General features: G+C 46.3%; 1 protein-coding gene across 6 annotated transcripts in view; it reads left to right on the plus strand.

The window, feature by feature from the left end:
- Positions 1-17,680, plus strand: part of AHCYL2 (adenosylhomocysteinase like 2) — a 160,024-nt gene that overhangs the window by 123,541 nt on the left and 18,803 nt on the right. For all 6 annotated transcript variants that reach the window (XM_019487654.2, XM_019487652.2, XM_019487655.2 and 3 more), the window contains exons 3-6: positions 6,064-6,207; positions 8,146-8,246; positions 9,673-9,775; positions 12,136-12,230. In XM_019487654.2, the coding sequence (XP_019343199.2) occupies positions 6,064-6,207; positions 8,146-8,246; positions 9,673-9,775; positions 12,136-12,230 (443 nt within the window). The remainder of the gene's footprint in view (positions 1-6,063; positions 6,208-8,145; positions 8,247-9,672; positions 9,776-12,135; positions 12,231-17,680) is intronic.

Here is a 17,680-nt window from a genome sequence, read left to right on the forward strand (position 1 = left end):
CAGGTGCCCTGCCTACCTGAGTTGTAATCCTGGCGCTGCTCCTGGCTTAGTAGCTTTGCCTGGGGGAAGTCACTTGCTTTCTCGGTGTCGGTGGCCCTGTTTTTACCAAAAGAGAAAAGCCTTTGCCTACCTCACTGAGGCTTGGAAAATGAATTGGCTAATATTTGTCAGCTCTTTGAAGAGCTGTAGTGCCAAATGTTGTTGTGCACAGCACACACATTAACTCGTTGCTGAAATAAAATTAGGTCAATAATATCGGTATTTAAGGAGATTGACGTTGTTCCCATTCTGTTTCATAACTTAAGTGGGAGGGGGTCAGATTTTTTTTCTTAAAAAAGAGGTACGTTGTTAGCTTATAATAGGTATTTTGGGTGTGACGGAGGGGATAATTAAGTGGATAGAAAGGGATTTGCTCTTGTTTGAGAAATGTTCTCTAGTCCCTCATTCGCTGCTTAAAAAGAAAGTCTGGCAGTGACAGTAGGGTACTTGTCAGGACTTCGGAGCAGTCCTGCACTTTGGGAAAGTTCAGACCCAAATCTGGTCACAGCTGCTTGGGACCAGTTCTGATCTGCAGCCTCATCTGGCCCATTAGATAAAACTGCTTGGCAGCTGGGAGATGCAAGAGGGGGGTTCATATTGTTCTGCTTAAAACCAGATGGTGCCATTGACAGCTGCAGTATGGACTGTGGCTCCTGATCCTGGTTTTTAAAGTCCTGGCTAAAATGGTTTCCAGGTAAATTAGGATGAAATTTAGGAGACAAGCTCAATTGCACACGCTGGTGAGATCTTCTCCAAATGTATGCCTCTAGGGGAGCCACGTTGCACAGGAAAGCAGTTGGGCAGTATACTGCCCGTCACCTCATGGGGGTTAAGTCAAGACACCTACATATATAAGAGCCGCGTTACTACCTGGCTTTTTAAGGCTTTGTTACAAACATGACTTTCACCCAAGGACTAGCCCCCAGATATGTGTTTTTTTAAAAACACTGCACAGATTAGCTCTGTTTTCAAGCGTATAATCCTGCTTTAACTAGTTAATCCTTCTGGAGTTCTGGATCAGAGAACTTGATGTTGTATAACTTCTTTTCTTTTATTAAGGCAGGCTTTCTCCAAGAGGCACCTTGGACTCTGCTCAGAAGTCCACTCCTAGAATGTGTTGCCATCGGTGTGCTGTTTGCAGGGTCAGACTTGCCTTTTGTACCCCTGCTGAGGACAGACCTCCAAGAAATTTCAGCAATGCATAATTCTTAGTAAGCAGATTAGACCTAAGTGAGGTCTTGGGGAGCCTGGCATGCAGACAGCGGCAGCACTATGATTTTTCACTTGGGAGCGTTCAGGTATCTCGAGAAGGCTAGAAGAGTCACTGACTGGTTTGGTGGGATCTGTGTGAAGGATGAACCACTGGCCATACTGTAGGAAGTCCCTGCAGTTGAATCCCTCCATAAGAAATAAAAGACCCAGGAATTACCATGTACTGGGTCAGACTGGAGGTTCATCAAGTCGTGTCTCACACCATGGCAGAGAGGAGATGCCGAGGGAGAGGGTGAACAGGGCACATGCAGGCTTTTCGGTTCCCTGCTTCTCTCCCATTTACAGCTTGCAAAATTCAGACATCTCATTTCTAATGAAAGGCCTGAGGAACTCTGGAAAGAGGAGTTGCCTACATGTAATTTTAGTTCTTGACATGGGTTATCAGTACAAATCCCCACTGTCAGGATGCAGCTACAGCTGTGGTGCCCCGGGAAAGCCCCAAGTCCCAGGAGATATGTCCATGAAGGGAGGGTGGACCACCCCTCAGAGACCATGCAGTCATAGAGTAGGGTGGAGGGTTGGGAGATCTCTGCTGATCTACTCAAATCACTCGGGTTTCAGTCATTCTTCCTCTTCCTTTGTTCATTTCCCTTCTCCATGTCCTTTGGGACATTGAGAGGTGCAGGTTGGGATATGTTGGGGTGGTCACCCTCGCTTAGAAGAATTTGCTGGGTCAGGTAAGATCTTCTAGTTGAAGGCTTTCTGTACTTATACACTTCTCTGACTTGGAAGAAACATATTGCTGTCACCAAAAAAGGAAGCATGATTAAAACTCCCATTGCTGAGATTTGGGGTCTTTGTGAAGCATTAGGCCTCTGTTAAAAAAATCCTCTACAAGTGGGAGAGGAAATGGTGGCTGAATTCAAGAGCTTTGTGATCGAGGTTCAATGTTATCGTTAAACAGGTGCCGTGACCTTCGTCTTTCTGATAGCCCTTGCAGTCAAGGAAACTGGAAAGGCCAAACAGCAACAGGTAGTGTTGGAGTTATGTTGTAGCCTTCATGGGCCAGGAAATATGCAAGAGGCAAGGATTTTTTGGGGTGTGATACCTTTTATTGGACCAGCTGGGAGATGTTTGAGACAAGCTTTCAAGCACAAGTCTGGATCTGGGCCTAGCAATTCAGTATACAAGAGTCATCCTTCAGATTTGTCTCATTCTTGTAGCACTTCACAACTCCACACCTTAAAGCATGTCTTCCACTCTGGGACATACATCTGCAAGGACAGAGCACTGCAGCCCTTTGCAGTGGTTATGGCAATGGCTGCAGAAAGATGAGCCATGCCCTAGGCATCACTAAGCCTTGAGGGAGCACTCCTCCACTGCTTGGCCTTTTGTGAAAATATCCCTAACTGCATCGTGCCACTTTTGGTAGCGGTAGACCCACCGGTCCTACCCAAAACTTATCTTTCTAGTAGCACTTGGCAGTTTGCAGTGCTCATTTCTGAGGTGGCCAACATCTAGAGCTTGTGTTGAAGTCATGTTGCCTGCTTAGCATCTCTGACATCTGAGGTCTGCCTTCTATGCTCTTTTCAAGCACTAGATTCAGAAACCACTAGAGGGGACTAGGTTAGGTAAGGGCTACAGCCTCCAGATTACAACTGACTGAGCCTCTGACTGTGGGAAGCTATAAGAGGAGTGGTGCAGAGGGCAGATGAGTCTGGGCAGGCCCTACATAAATGCTCTTCCCCCTTGCCGTCTGCTCTGTGTCACTGTGACAGACAGGATACTGAACCTATGGTCCGATGCAATATGGCGTTTCTTATGTTCTTAAGCTGTGAAGGCACCTATGCACCTTACACGGTTGTTGGATGATGGAAACAGAGATCACTGCAGATTTGTACCCACTCAAGCGGTAGCATCGGTCTACACAACTGATGTGTTTCCAGGCGCTGAAGAACTTGTACAGTTTCTCTTCTAAGTCCAGCACACCTGCCGCTCGAGATTTTGGAAAGGTTTCAAGTTCTTGCAGAGACATTTAATCAGGAGAGGAAGCTAAAACGCACGGCTCAGGTTTGTGTTGATGACGAGGGGTGGTCCTCGCCGGGAGAGAACCAAGAGAGGTCATTAGCCTTGCTCGTCAGGTCTGGCTGCAGCCACAGAGCTCCGCTGCAGTTAGACGTGACGGGCGGGACGATTCCAGTGTTCTGCGTTCAACTGCTTGTTTCTGGAGTGGAAGATGTAGGCAGGGACTTTCATTCGATCCGTGGTCCCTGAGCGTTGCCTCAACCGGTGATCATAGAGTGAGAGAGCTCAAGAAGTTGGGGACCTCACAAGATAAAATGCTGCAAAGGCTCTTCTGAGCGGTTTGCAAGGACATGTCGAGGTTGCTATCAACATCGTCCTTTTCCGTAACAGGATCTAAACGTTTTGTATGTAAGTTTTTGGCAATTAAGAGCTCCTAGCGCAGGATTCAAACCTGGCCAGCTCTTGAACATCCTCGGGTGTTACTCTTCAAGACCAGTGGAGCCTTGTCTTTTCCTTTCTTAACTGGGATGAGAAGGGAGGGATCCCGCTGGGCCACACACAAACCTCTTCTTAAGGGTAGGATCTGTCTTTTGGAAATCTCCCACCTGTCAGACCTGAAACTGGGCTCCTGTTAGGAACTACCTGCTCAACGGTGTTTGGGGGGACAGCGGCAGTGGTGGGAAGTCCCCACTTGCTGTGCCTGCTCCCTGCCTGTCCCCCAACCCCAGGTGCCCCACACAGAGCTGGGGGCTCCAGCCATACATCGCCCCCACGGTGGAGCAGTGGTGCTGGTCCCACTGCTGCCACCCCCTCTCCTTACAATCCTGGATCTACCAGGCCCTCCGAGTACTAATAAGGAGAATATTTATTTCCCTCTTCATTTTGGCACCATGAACATTGTCAAAAGGAACTTATCGGGCCATTCAACCATCAAAAGCTTCCAAATCTTCTCAGCCCATAACACTTCCCGATGCTGACTTGCATCTCCTTCATCCAGGAGTGACAGGAAGGAGTACCAACTAGTTCTGACCCCAGATTCATCTTGGGATCTGAAAGCCTTTTTTCCCACTAGGATTAACATGAAGAACAATTTGTGGTCTCTTCGTGCCAGAAACAAAACCATATGGATTTAGCCTGATTGGAACAGGCCAGTCTGCAGCCTTTGCCCTGTGTTATAAAGAGGGGGTGGCAGTCAGAGAGAGGGGATTTAGCATTGCAGAAGGACTATGCTACTTGAATAATTCCTAACTCTTGTACAATATATATGGAGTGAAAATCCATTGAGCTTTGAAAGACAAGAGAGAGTTTGGACCTGCTGCTTCATTGTAAGGACCCAAGAATAGATGAAGAGTAGTTCCCCATATGACCTCTCATGGAGTTTCCCCGTCTCTCGGCACATAACCCAACAACGCTGAGTTTTCCACTGGAGTCTGAGCTTCTCTGGCACAACTAAGTGCATCCCAAGAGTGAGAGTCCACTCAGACAGTGCTTGAAGGAAGATCAACCAGCTATGCAGGAGAAATGGGATGGGAGGGTTAGGAGGAGGAGGAAAGCTATTTAGATTCCAAAAAAAAAAAAAAGTATATTTAACAAGAGAAAAATATTTCTGAGAACTGGCAAGAAACAGTCAGGGAGACTTTGTTAAAAGGGCTGGGGGTACAGCAAGTTGTTCTCAGTAAGTATATACCATGTGTCCTAGCTGTCACCACCACAGCTTCCCCAGAGGCCTTCTGCCTCTGACCATACTCTGGTAAAGGCACATGAAGGGGGCCAACAATTCACTTGGTGAAACTCATTTATGTTGGTAAAATGAGTTGCTAGAACTGTAACACAAGGAGCCGTGACCTGGAATAAGATGGTCTGCATTTGAGTGGTTGCGGTCTTGACTGTAGCTACACTTGAAAACCCACACAAGTGCCTCTTGTACATCTGGCCTGTTGCTTGGGACTTGCATGTATTTATTCATTTATTATATTTATAAGCTGCCCTCCTAAAAAAGGCTTAGAGCAGCTATAATGAGTAACAGATCTCCTTTCCCTTAAGCATGGGGTGGTTCCCGAGGCTGGACACAGCCACCTGAGATGAGTAGGGGCTAGAAGCTTTTAGCTTTAAGCTGCAATTTGACAACTCGCATGAAGTAAGGTGGGTCTCAGTCCAGTCCCCACTCTCCATATTAGCAGAGCACTCACACTAGGAATAGCCCCTGTCATTGGCAGTGATAGAGAGAGCAAGGACTAACTGGGCATAAGAATCTGGAGCATAAGAGCATGGACAGGCCACAAACTTGTGTTGCTATAGCAAGGCGAGAGGAGATGAAGGCATGAATGGTTGACACTGGTCTTGGTGGATTCAAGCAGAGAAGCAGTGTGGCAGAAGGGCTGAAGCAATGGCAGGTAGGTTTGCAGAAATAAGAGTTGGAAAGAGGGCTGAAGGGCACTTCAGGGGAAAGGCTGGTCCTGAGGATATGGACAGTAGAAGGAAAAGAGGGCTGTGGTTGAGGAAGAAGAGAGAAACAAAGGAGTTGGCACCTCAAGGTGCTCTTATTGCCTGAAAGAAGCACGTCTGTGATCTGTTCAGCTGATCGCCGCAGAATTGGGAAGCAAACCAATTCTGGTGCATGCCTGTGTCAGTGTTGCATAACCTCGATGTTTTTTTTACTCTTGAAGGGGGTCACACGTTCTCTCAGTTGCTCCGTAGCTGGAATATTCCCCCTCCTATCCTATCGCAGAGGATCTGACTTTTGGGGGTAGCTTATTCTGGCTGTGATGTGTCCTTTTCTCTCTTCAGCTGCCTCGTATACAGACAGCTCCGACGATGAGACCTCCCCCCGGGACAAGCAGCAGAAGAACTCTAAAGGCAGCAGCGATTTCTGTGTGAAAAATATAAAGCAGGCAGAATTCGGGCGCCGAGAGATTGAAATTGCTGAGCAAGGTAAAAAAGCAAGGCTCCACGAGCTCTGTTCTGGGGGCTGGACGTTGCACGGGTACATCCTGCTTCGGTGGTGTCTGCAGAGCTAGGGATGACTGAGACCGACCGTTCAGGCTTCTGCTGTACAATACGTATATTAGGCAATTCACTGGTGAATCGGAGACCAGCCACACTTGCAAAGTAATTATCACACCATAAAAAGAACTTATCCAGGTATAAAAAGGCAATCAGCTACAAAGTTTGTGCTTGAAAATGTGTAACAACTCTGTAACTGGTTTCTATCTAGCTTTCATTTGAATTTATAGCAGGGCCCTTAGTGAAAGCTGGTCTTCAGCAGAAAAATCCCTTTTTCTTTTGCTTTTTCTTTCTTTTTTTTTTTTTTTGACTAAAGGAGGTTTATTGTAAGAAGCGCCTGCTGAGGAAGACTTGGGAGCTTTTGGACAGAAAACCAAATATTTCAACCAAAAGCTGAAATCTTTTGATTGCTTCTCCTGCCTTGGTGCCTCCTGGGGTAGCAGTTTCCCTGTGTTCCCATTCTCTGTCTTCCTGGCTAGACTGTTTCCCGTGAGATGTCGCGACCAGACTCTCGTGATGCAGCTGCCTCCTTCTCCCCGTGAGTGGAGGCTGTGGTGTATACATAATCCAGCAGAGACCCTTGAGAATGGGGGCGTGAAGCACCCAAAGACCTTTCTTATTAGGCATCATGACAGTATTTGAGTCCAAAATATTTCGCTTTGGTTTTTGTTGCTGTTGTCTTGGTGATTTTTTGCTGAAAATTTTTCTGTGGAAAATTTCAACAGCCTTTCCCTGTTTGGGGGAATGGATTTTCTGACCATCTCAATCACTGGTTTTTAACCTTTCTGCACTCAAGACACCCCTAAGAAAAAGCCAGCTCTTAATTTTCACTCATTTTTTGACTACACAAATGTAACAGAGCAAATTCTTCTGTTGCAAACCCCCAAAAAGCCTCCAGCAAATCAGAATGTTTTTAACACTGTGAGTTCCTGTTTGAAATCTCTGGATTTATCTTGTGAATCGTGTTTACATACTTAGCACTGCATGGCACCCCTTGAATGGACCTCAAGGCACCTCAGGGTGCTCTGACACCTTAGGTGAGAATCACTGATCTAGATGTACAGAGGATCTTTAAGCTTAAAGAGCTAAAGGGCAGGGAGGACCCCAAATTACTTTATTACTGCAGAACAGCACAATAGACTGATGGGGTGAGGGGGGCAGTGGGCTCTAGTAGCCAGCACCAAACAGGAAAATACTTCAAATGTCTTAATGCCGTTGCTTGCTATTGTTTTATATTACTTAAAATGTTCCCCAGCCTCTCCCTGGAAAGGCCAGCGTGTCAGTGATGACTTCAGGCACTGTTCTGGTTGGGATGTCCTCCCAGAACAGGAAGAAATGCCATATGACCCGAGTGACCACTCATTGAGTGACTACTGGATTTTCAGAGGCGCGTGGTTACGAACAACTTACAAACACTAGATAATGCTGTAAAACATCATGATTAGTTCAAACAACTTGTGAAAAGAAGGGGGCTCCTTCCAGGGACTGCATTATTATCATGATTAAAGCACTTATAAGTACTGTGGGCTTATCCTTAACTCCTGAAAACAAGTTTGAAAAAAACTCAGCTTCTGTTAAAAATAATTTTCACAGCCCTGTCCTTGTTGCAGAGAAAAGCCTGAAAACACAAGCGCACCAAACCCAAAACATTCAAGAAGGAAGAGTCTGAATGTATAGTTAAGGAATGATGGGGGTTTTTTTCAATGAGTGCCAAGATTTTTGAGGCCGTCCGCCTGGCTTTTACACATCTGGGGTGGCAATGCCATGCGCACTTGTTATAACGTGTCTTCAGTATCGAGAGGAGGAAGGGAGTGGTGCTGAATGTTGTTCCTTGGGCTAACTGTTTGGCTTTTCCATCTCTTCCAGAAATGCCTGCGCTTATGGCTTTGCGGAAGCGAGCTCAGGGAGAGAAGCCATTGGCTGGGGCCAAGATCGTGGGCTGCACGCACATTACAGCCCAGACTGCTGTAAGGCTTTATGGACTTCTCTTTTTCAGTTGACATTTCAGCATGTCATTGGGACTGACTCAGTGGCTGAGGGGCTCCTTCCAGTCTTCTGTTCCTGAATTGTAGACTGACTCCATTGATGTACAAAGCATGTGCTCAGGGGATGACAGTGCCTCACTGTGAGGCTCATTCTACCCATTGCCATGCTTCAAGGAAAGGAAACTCTTTAAGATCTTCATGTTTGGTTCTCATTTTGCAAGCAAGGCTAAGTCAGGATGTTTTTTTCAGGGAGTTTTTGTTTTGCATTTAATTTGAACAATCTGCTTGCTTTTGTAAGTTAATTTTCCTTCTTGTAAGCTGCTGCCTTGAGTCTTGTTTGAGAAGGGCAGCCTAGAAATCTAATCGATAGGTGGATCAAGATTAGGTGAGTTGGAGGACTGTGAAAGAATTAGCTGCCTGTCACCCATAGGTCATCTATTCTAGACTGCACAATTACTTACTACTGACTGCTCAGTTACTAGTATGAGATGTGTGAATAGGGGTCACTTCTGGAACCAAGGCAGTGATTTTCCACAGCAGGATAAACTCCAGCCTAAAGCACAGAAATGGCAGAGAAGCGGGGCTGGAAGGGACCTCCAGAGCTCATCTAGTCCAACCCCCTGCCTGAGGCAGGACCCCGTAGCTGCAGACCTTGTTAAACGTCTCAGAAGGGAGGTAAAAGAATAGATAGGCCATGAAGAATGAACCTCATTCTCTCCCCAGACAGGGCAAGGCTGGGTCCTGCTGGTAAAATGCTGAAGAGGGATTTTGCCCTTTGGCCATGTGTTCTCAGAAGCAGATAGGCTGGATCCACATCTCTGGAGACAAATCCTTTCTCACCAAAACCCCATTTTTAAAACAAAAAGAGAACTGCCCCCTTATATAATGGTCTATTCATAACTCTTCATCTCTATCCGTCTCTCTAACCACCTGAAGATGTGAGCAATGCATGCATGTCCCTGAGCAACAGCTGTGAGTAATGATGACTTGAAAAAGCCAACTTCAAAGGCACAGTGAGAGGGCCTTATTTTAATGCATAGAGCAGAGGACTGGGATTCAGGACTCCTGGGTTCTGTTCCAGATTGGGAAGAACGCCTTCTAGTGACTAGAACCAGGGGGTTGGGATTGATCCAGTGAAATCATTATGCAGTTCGTTCATAATCTTACTGAAATGGAGGTCTGTTTGTGTTTCATATAGCACTGACGACACTACCGATGCTTAAAGAAATGGCATCGATGCCATCAAAATGCTCCTTTAAATAATAAACAGAAAAGCAGTGCGCTCTATTAAAACTGCAGAGGTTGGTACTTTGCTTCCTGTAGAAGTCGATTTGCAGACACCCCCTCTAAGTTCAGTGCAGTTCACATGACAGGAATATATCACAGCCCTCTTCTGTTCTCTTTGCAGGTACTGATGGAGACTCTTGGTGCCTTGGGTGCTCAGTGCCGGTGGGCTGCTTGCAACATCTATTCAACTCTCAACGAAGTGGCTGCTGCCCTGGCTGAAAGTGGTAAGAGGCTGCCCCTTTTTTCATGGTGCTTTTAGAAAGATTCCCTTTTTCCCTTTACAGGTTGCTGTAAGAGAAGACGGCCAGGCTATCTTTCTCTGTTTTAAAATAGTCGTGCCTTCAGTTTAGAATAAACATGTGGGAGCTTGAAATCTCTATGGTGCTTTTCATTCATCTTGGGTATTCACGTGCACATGCTTTACTGGTAAGTTGTATGGCTGAAGTGTGCATGTTGATTGTTTGTGGCTCAGAAATCTGGGTTGTACCTTGTTGCTATAGTGCTGTGGGCTAGTGTTGGCCATTGGGATTATTTTAAGAAATTACATGATGTTGGGGAGGGGGGTCACAATTTTGTGGAGTTGAGGAAGAGAGGAAATCACAGGAATGCTAGATGTTAAAAGGGTATTAGCCTACAACTTTTGCTAAACATTTGTTCAGAAAGAGTCCCTGGCTTTTTGTACCTGTGGCTGAGGTGTCTAAAGGCGTAGCGATGTCAGCCCCGAGGTTGTCAAACTGGATCACGGGTTGCATAAAACAGCCATGAGACTGCTAGGCTGGACTTGCCATCGGTGATAAGGGACACATTCTGCCAGTGTCCAAGCAATGTCTATAGCACCTCTGCACACGTCGCCATAAATGACACCTTCAGGACAGCTGCTTAGAGCTCCATTCACACGTGCCCCTGCAGAAAACGCTAGGGCAGATTGTGTGCTTGGGCAGAGCAGTCTTACAATCACCATTTACCTGGAGGGACTCTGAGGCCTGCTCCCAAGTATGTGAGCCCTGCTTTAAAATCAGCCACAAATGAGGATCGGGATGTACAGACTTATTCAAAAGGGAAAATGAAGTTCCTGACCAGTGACTGGAGATCTTTGAAGTGCATTATCCACAAATGTATTCCAATTCTGCCCCTTTTCACTTCTGTCTCAGATTCAACACAAAATAGGAAACTTGGGAGCAATTAGTGGATACTGCCCTTTATTTCCTCGTGCAGGATCGCAAGGATGGGCAGGGCAGAATGCACTCTGGATACTGCCTAGACAAATAAAAGTACGGTCAGAGCTCGAGGCATTAGACACCTACAAATAAGAGACAGAGAGACTGTGTGGACAATACACCTTGAACTTCAGTCACTGAAATGTATAACTCCGGTTTACTCTAAAGCAGTGGTTTTCAACCTGTGGTCCATGGACCCCTGGGAGTCCACAGACTGTCTAAGGGGTCCATGAAAAATGATTATGATCAATCAAAAGTATGTGAACACCCACACTTCCTATTCAGAGGCATCGGCACCTCCATTTGAAATTTCCAAAGGGGTCCGCAAATGAAAAAAGTTGAAAACCACTGCTCTAAAGTGTAAATGTGCCCAACACAGATGGTGACCAATGCAAGTGGTGCTGTAACCGAATGATTAGACTACTCCCCTGCAAGGTGGGAGGTCCCTACCCTTTTTCCAGTGAAGCTGTGATTATTTTTATGAAGTAAAACAGTGCCAGTCAGCAAAACTGAGAGACCCTACCCCGGTGGGGTGCAGCACTTTCCAGGCATCTAGGAGAGACAGTGTCTTCCACATCTCGAGTGAGCGTTCCAGTTACCGAGGGAGTGACTTTAGCCTTTTGTTTCCTTTGAATATTTGACAAACACTGAAAAAAAATAGTTCTGGGCCAGGTGTCACATTCAGTGTTGAACAAAACTATATTTTTTTAAGCTTTCATTTTTTTTGGAGGAAAACAGCAGCACATTTCTTTGTCTGTTCTATCTGCACTGAATTTCCCCCCCACCCCCCCAAGTTTTTGGTTTGATAGCCAGCCTGAAAAATCAGTTTGCACTGTTCTTCTCCCCATTTCTGCATTTTTGTGTAAGAATGATACTTGGGATCATTTTGAAGTACAGATACCTTCTACATATGCTGTAAAGATTATTGTCCTTAGAAATGGATCAGAGGCCTGGGGTGATGGGTTGTAATTGCTTCTACGATTCTCTACAACCTTGTATATCTGCTCTGGGGCTCACCCAAGATGGAGTATTTGAAGATTTGCCAGAACAGCAATAAAGAGGTCTCCTGGGAGGGTTTGAAATCACAGCTTCACCGCTTTCTGAAAGGCCACATAATTGCTCTTTTGAACTAACTTCTACTGAGACTAATTGCTGCATTGCCTATGGTGAGTCTATCATACACACACCTCCATAATTCGAAAAGGGCCTCTCCTAGAGCGGTGCATATGGTCTGGCTCTCAGTGCGGGTGCTCTGACGGTGATAGGAAGCACCGCATAAACCTTGGCCATTCCTACCCTTTGCAGTGTAGGGAGCACTTGTCCCAGCTGACCTCTGCATCACTGAACTTTCTCCCTCTCGTTGTCAGGATTCCCTGTCTTTGCCTGGAAGGGAGAATCTGAAGATGACTTCTGGTGGTGTATCGATCGCTGTGTCAACGTGGAAGGATGGCAGCCTAATATGGTGGGTCGTTTGGCTGCATCTGAACATTTGGCACATGTAGCAGTCAGAAAGGCTGGTGGTGTCTCGACTATAGTTAAGAGAGGGAGAGACAGTGAGCCAGGGATCCACAGAAGGGTTTGGAGTTATTGCTAGTTCACCCTTGAATTTACAAGTCTGTTTCTTCAGCAGCAGTTAATGCTCAGCCCTTGCTTGGCACATAGTTTCAAAGTGCTTTGCAATTAACTGACCCTCCTGCTATTGGAAATTAGCTCCCCTCTATCTTACACTTGGTCAGTTCTTTGCACAAGAAACTGGACTCTCAAAGCAATATAGTTAGGTTGGTACCAAGCCCCTGTGTACATATTCTTAAGTCATTTTAAGGCTGCCTTGCTTCCATTCAAATTAAACCTGGTAAGATGCCTTAAAAGCAAACAGTGGCTCAGAGCAAAAATGGAAGGGTGTGCAAAGCAGGGAAGGAAGGGGTTGTAGCAGTTTAACTGTGTGAGTTCATGTTCACACTGGCTGCTGTTCCCAGTACAACTTCTCCATTTAGAGCATTTTAGCTTTTGGGGCCAAAGCTGGAAACCAGACAATCTTGATACTAAATCCTGCACCCGCTGTGTTGCTCATGAAGTACTGCAGCTCCTTGCATTGGTGGTCTGTGAGGTCCCAGCTGAAAGAGAAAATGCAATATTCTGATCTTGGTATTTGGCAAATATTTCAGCTCGCAAATATCTTGGTGTTTCAGCTCTCATATGTTTTACTTCCATAACACTTTAGACAGGTCCTGTTTTCTGCAATTCAGAATCTAAATTTAGGCGAAGAAGAAGAGAGGCTGGAGGATATTGCCATGCATTTGCATCGTTTAAGTTTCCTCATATTAAATCATTTGGGATGTTAATTTTTGTTTCTTCAAATAGCATCTGTTTGACTTTTGTTTTCTCTGTCACCTTTAAAGGGATTTGTGAATGATCAAAAAATCTGTCCCCGAGCCATATTTCTGTATCTAGGAAACTCAGTCAGAGAAATAAGCAGTGTTTGCTTTGGAAATGCTGTCCCATTAGGAGCAACAGCAGTCATCGTTGATGCTATTGGCAAAATGAAAATTCCTCATCAGTCCATTTAGCTTGCTTTCCTGTGATTGTTTGATGGGGTTTCCTGGGTTTATGCATCTGTAATGGCCAATGTCTCTTCAGATGGGGCTTTGTGAAGAGGTATAGACCTTCAGAAAGCCAGCAAAGCCAACTGTACTTGATCTAGCGCTTCTCAAGTTGTGATCCTCTGGGCTGCTGTTCCAGGTGATGAACAGAACAGAACAGAGCATTTTAGTACCAAGCAATGGGAAAGTGGGCGTTGTGAGTGGAAGGTGGGTTGTGGGATATTACACAGTTACCTGCAGAGCAGAGAAGTTGCAGGATCACTGCAGGCCTCACCAAACACGCTCTCTCTCCCAGTCTTCCAGACTTGACTGAAGTCTAGCTTTCCCTGCTGTCAGTGAAGTCCTGACACTGCTGGAACCAGTGAGAGCTTTTGCTGTTGACTCTGGTAGGACCAAGGATTTTGCTTGATGCGTTGATGAAGATTTGGTTTGAGTGCAGTTGGAGCGTGGAGCTCCTAATACCGATCCCAGTCTTGCCAGTGATATCCTGGATGACCTTTGAAATCAGTAATGTGGAGAATAACACCTTGTGGAAGTGCTGTTTAAGCTGAGCATGTTATCCAAAGGAGTATATACACTCAGTACAGTATTAGCACAACATTTTGCTAGCATGGCATAGCATTTTATTGCCATAAGATGGGCAGTGGTCTCCTTGCAACTGATCTGGCAGTGGGCTGATCTTGCCTCAATAAAGCACACTTCATTTGTACTATTATAAATGCAGAGAAGGTTTGTGAGCTTGAGTATCCCACCAAATGGTCCTTGGGTGGAAGTCGTTTATAGGAGTGAAAAGCTCTGAATGGAATTAAGGGGGCTGGACCCGATGATCTTGCGAGGTCCCTTCCAGCCCTAATGTCTATGACATCTAAGATTCATAGTCTTCCTGTGGGGCAAGGAGTGTTTTACCTCCATGTCACAGAGGAGAAAGCAGTGGCACATTAAGAAATGCCTTTCCTGAATCAACGGAGCAGAACCTAGGAGTCCCGGCTACCTGAACTGGGCTCGGCTACCTGGGGAGCATTTCCTGTAAGCCAGGATCCCTGTCGTCAGCTGTATGTTGCGAGTCATTATAAAACTGGTTTCATACTTCGCGTGCAGATTGCTAGAGTGCCACCTGTGCTGCTGATTTCATTGTTTCCCTGGAAACAGGCAAATATGAAAGCGAGCACAGTGGAGAGAGGCTAAAAATAGCCAAAATTAGACACGAGTCAGAATGAAGGAGCCGAAGTTCACAAAAAGCAAGGTAGTCTGGGACCCAGAGCCCCCTAAGAGACCTTCCTGCAGTTACCTGCCCCTCCTGTTCACATAACAGATTGCCCTGCTGTGCCCTGAGTACCCATCCTATCTGTGCCACGCCTGAGCTCAAAAGGGCAAACTGGTTTCTTCTCTTTAGCCCTCACGTGGGAATAAGGCTGCTCCTATGCCTGCTGCAGCTCTTGGCTTGCAGGGTGGCAGCAATGAGAAGGGTGCTGCCAGTCTGAAATATATATGCCAGGTTTGTGATGGAAAGTGGTCCCAGAGGCTGCAAAGATGGTCACCGGGCAGGGGTTGTGGAGAGGAGCGTTTCCGCTGGGAGGTACCAGTGAGGTTTCTCATTCCCTGTGAATTTGGCCGCCACTCTGTACAGATCGACTCAGGCTGCCCCCAGAGAGAAGCTGCTGTGTTGTTCTGATTATAAATCTACTTTTTTTCCCCTCCAGAAGAGCCATAAAAATTACACTTGATGTATAAGCAGGGTTGGCTTGCATTTGGGCCCCCAAACTCTTGACTTCGCACCTGCAGGATTTTTGTGCCTGCAATAAAAAGTCAAAGGCAGAATTTTTTTTTTTTTCAGTAGTTCATATTTTAGTATTTTTAGTGCATATAACCCTTTGGGACCTGCTTTTAGTTATGTGATTCTCCAAGGGCAAGAGCTGTTTGAGATCTGCACCTGTAGTTATCAACTTATATGGAAGAGAAGAGAAAAAAATGTGTTTTGTCTTCAAAATTTGAACTTGGAATATGTGGGTTCAACTTATAATCAGCACAACGTGTACTGGAAATCTCAGTACCTGTGCACGGGCTCCTCCAATCTAGCAAGTAGCTCCTGAGTTACTGAAAACCCTTTTTTGAGACAAGGAGTTTGGGGTTTTCATATCATGAGGATAGCAGGCTTGGAGCAGTTGCATGGGACTCTGGATGGGCAGTCCACCCGAAACATGGCTGGGTGTGAGCTGTGTGAAAACCCGAACGTCTCTATGGTTGATCCATCCAAGCCATACAGCCTGGTTTCTTATTGAGGCACCAGGCTGTTTCAGAGCAAGAAATGATGCACCCAAAGGCAGGCATGTGGGAATGACAGCTCTGGGTTAATGAATGGCACTTGGCCTTGTGCAGGGGAAGCAAAGTGAGGTCAGTCCCTGGGATTAGACTCATAGAGAAGTTGGGCTGGAAGGGACCTCCAGAGATCATCTAGACCAGTGCTCCTCAACCTTTTTTGTACCAGGACTCCTTTATAAACATCAACGGGCAGTCTCAACCCTGTAAATAGGTTAAGTAGAAAAAAGCCCCCTTGGCTCTGCCATGCCCTTCGCTCCCACCCCACAGCCTCCCATGCCTCAGCCCTGCTGGTGCCCCTCACTCCCAAAGTTTAGGGCAGGGGGTTGGTGTCTGGAGGGGGCAGGGGGAGGCATGCACCCCCCAGATGTGTATGCCCACAGCAGGCACCGCCGGTGGGTTGAGGCAGGGTCATCCCTATCCAAACCGTCCTATACAAATCCATAATCTTACCTCTACATAAGAGTACCATCAACCCTGACAACGCAGACCTCACACCCGAACCTGCCACAGGTAAAGCAGGGGGACCACCGCAGCCAGCAACCTGTCAATGAAATGTTGTCAGTTTATGCTCTGCTGCCATGCCCTCTGCCACAGAGGATGGAAACCCCCCACAGTCCGTACCGGTCTGACTGTGGGGTAAAATTCCTTCCTGACCCTAAATATGGTGATTCATAGATCCAGTGATGGAGAGTCCCCAACTTCCCTGGGCCTCCGTTCCACTGCCTCTCTATTTTACCAGTGAAGACGTTTTTCCGGATATCCAATCTAAACTTTGCTGTAACTTCAAGCCATTAGTCCATGTCCTTCTCTCTGCAGCAAGAGAGAAAAGGTGCTTTCCCTCTTCTTTATGGCAGCCTTTCAGATATTTGAGGACTGCTCTCATGTCCCCTCTTAAGTGCCTTTTCCACAAGCTGAACATGCCCAGCTTCTTCAGCCTCTCCTGTTATGATTGATTTTCCAAGCCCTTTATCATCTTTGTTGCCTGCCTCTGGGTCCTGTCTAGCTTCTCCACGTCCTTTTTAAAATGTGGAGCCCAGAATTGCAGACACTGCTCCAGATGAGGCCTAACCAGTGCCGAGTAGAGAGGCGCTATCACCTCCTGTGTCTTGCACCTAATGCTTCTGTTAATGCGACCCAAAATCGTATTCGCCTTTTGTGTGGCTGCATCACACTGCAGACTCACAGGGCGCGTGTACATGTGCACTTTAATGCACATTAGCTTATTTTAATGCACACTAAACATCACAAAAAACCGTCTGCTTTCGCTAATGTGCATTAAAATAGGCTAATGTGCCTTTTTCTAGTATATCACAATGGTGGTACTAAATTTAATGCGCATTAGCAAAAGCACATTAATGAACGTATAGATGCGCCCATAGTGAGTCTGTGGTCTACCAAGACCCCCAAGTCCTTTTCCATAGTGCTGCCATTCCAGCCAGGTGTCACCTATTTTATGTTGGTGTTTTTGATTATTCCTCCTGAGATGCAGCACCTTGCATTCGTCCACATTGAGCTTGTTAGCTGTAACCCAACTTTCCTGTCGGTTGAGATCCTTCTGAATTGTGCTGGGTAGACGGGGTAAAGGGGAATTAGATGGGTAAGGGAGAAATAGCTGTGAAGTAGACATGGGCATAGAGTAGGGAATTACTGTTCTGAAAATCTGACAGCTCAATGAGAGACTCAGGATTGTGGGTCGCACCTCATGGCAGCAAGGCACACAGCTGGGCCGTACAGTGAAAATCCAAGATGTCGCTCCGGAGGGAGGTGGATTAGATCTTTCCCGGTGTTTTAGATATAGGAAAAGTCGCCGTTTGAAGGAATTGTGTCTTCACAGCACTTTGCAGAGTGGAAGGATGGGGGGCGGGTGTGAGAAAGCAATCATGGATGCCCTTCAAAGCTGTCTGAGGCCAGGCATTAAAATCAGGAAGGGAGCGATAAAATACAGCTCGGCTAACTACCTTCTAGCAGTTTGTCGCTGATCCCTGCGTAACAT

The sequence above is a fragment of the Alligator mississippiensis genome, chromosome 4 (assembly GCF_030867095.1).
Source record: "Alligator mississippiensis isolate rAllMis1 chromosome 4, rAllMis1, whole genome shotgun sequence".
In the NCBI taxonomy this organism is placed as follows: domain Eukaryota; kingdom Metazoa; phylum Chordata; order Crocodylia; family Alligatoridae; genus Alligator; species Alligator mississippiensis.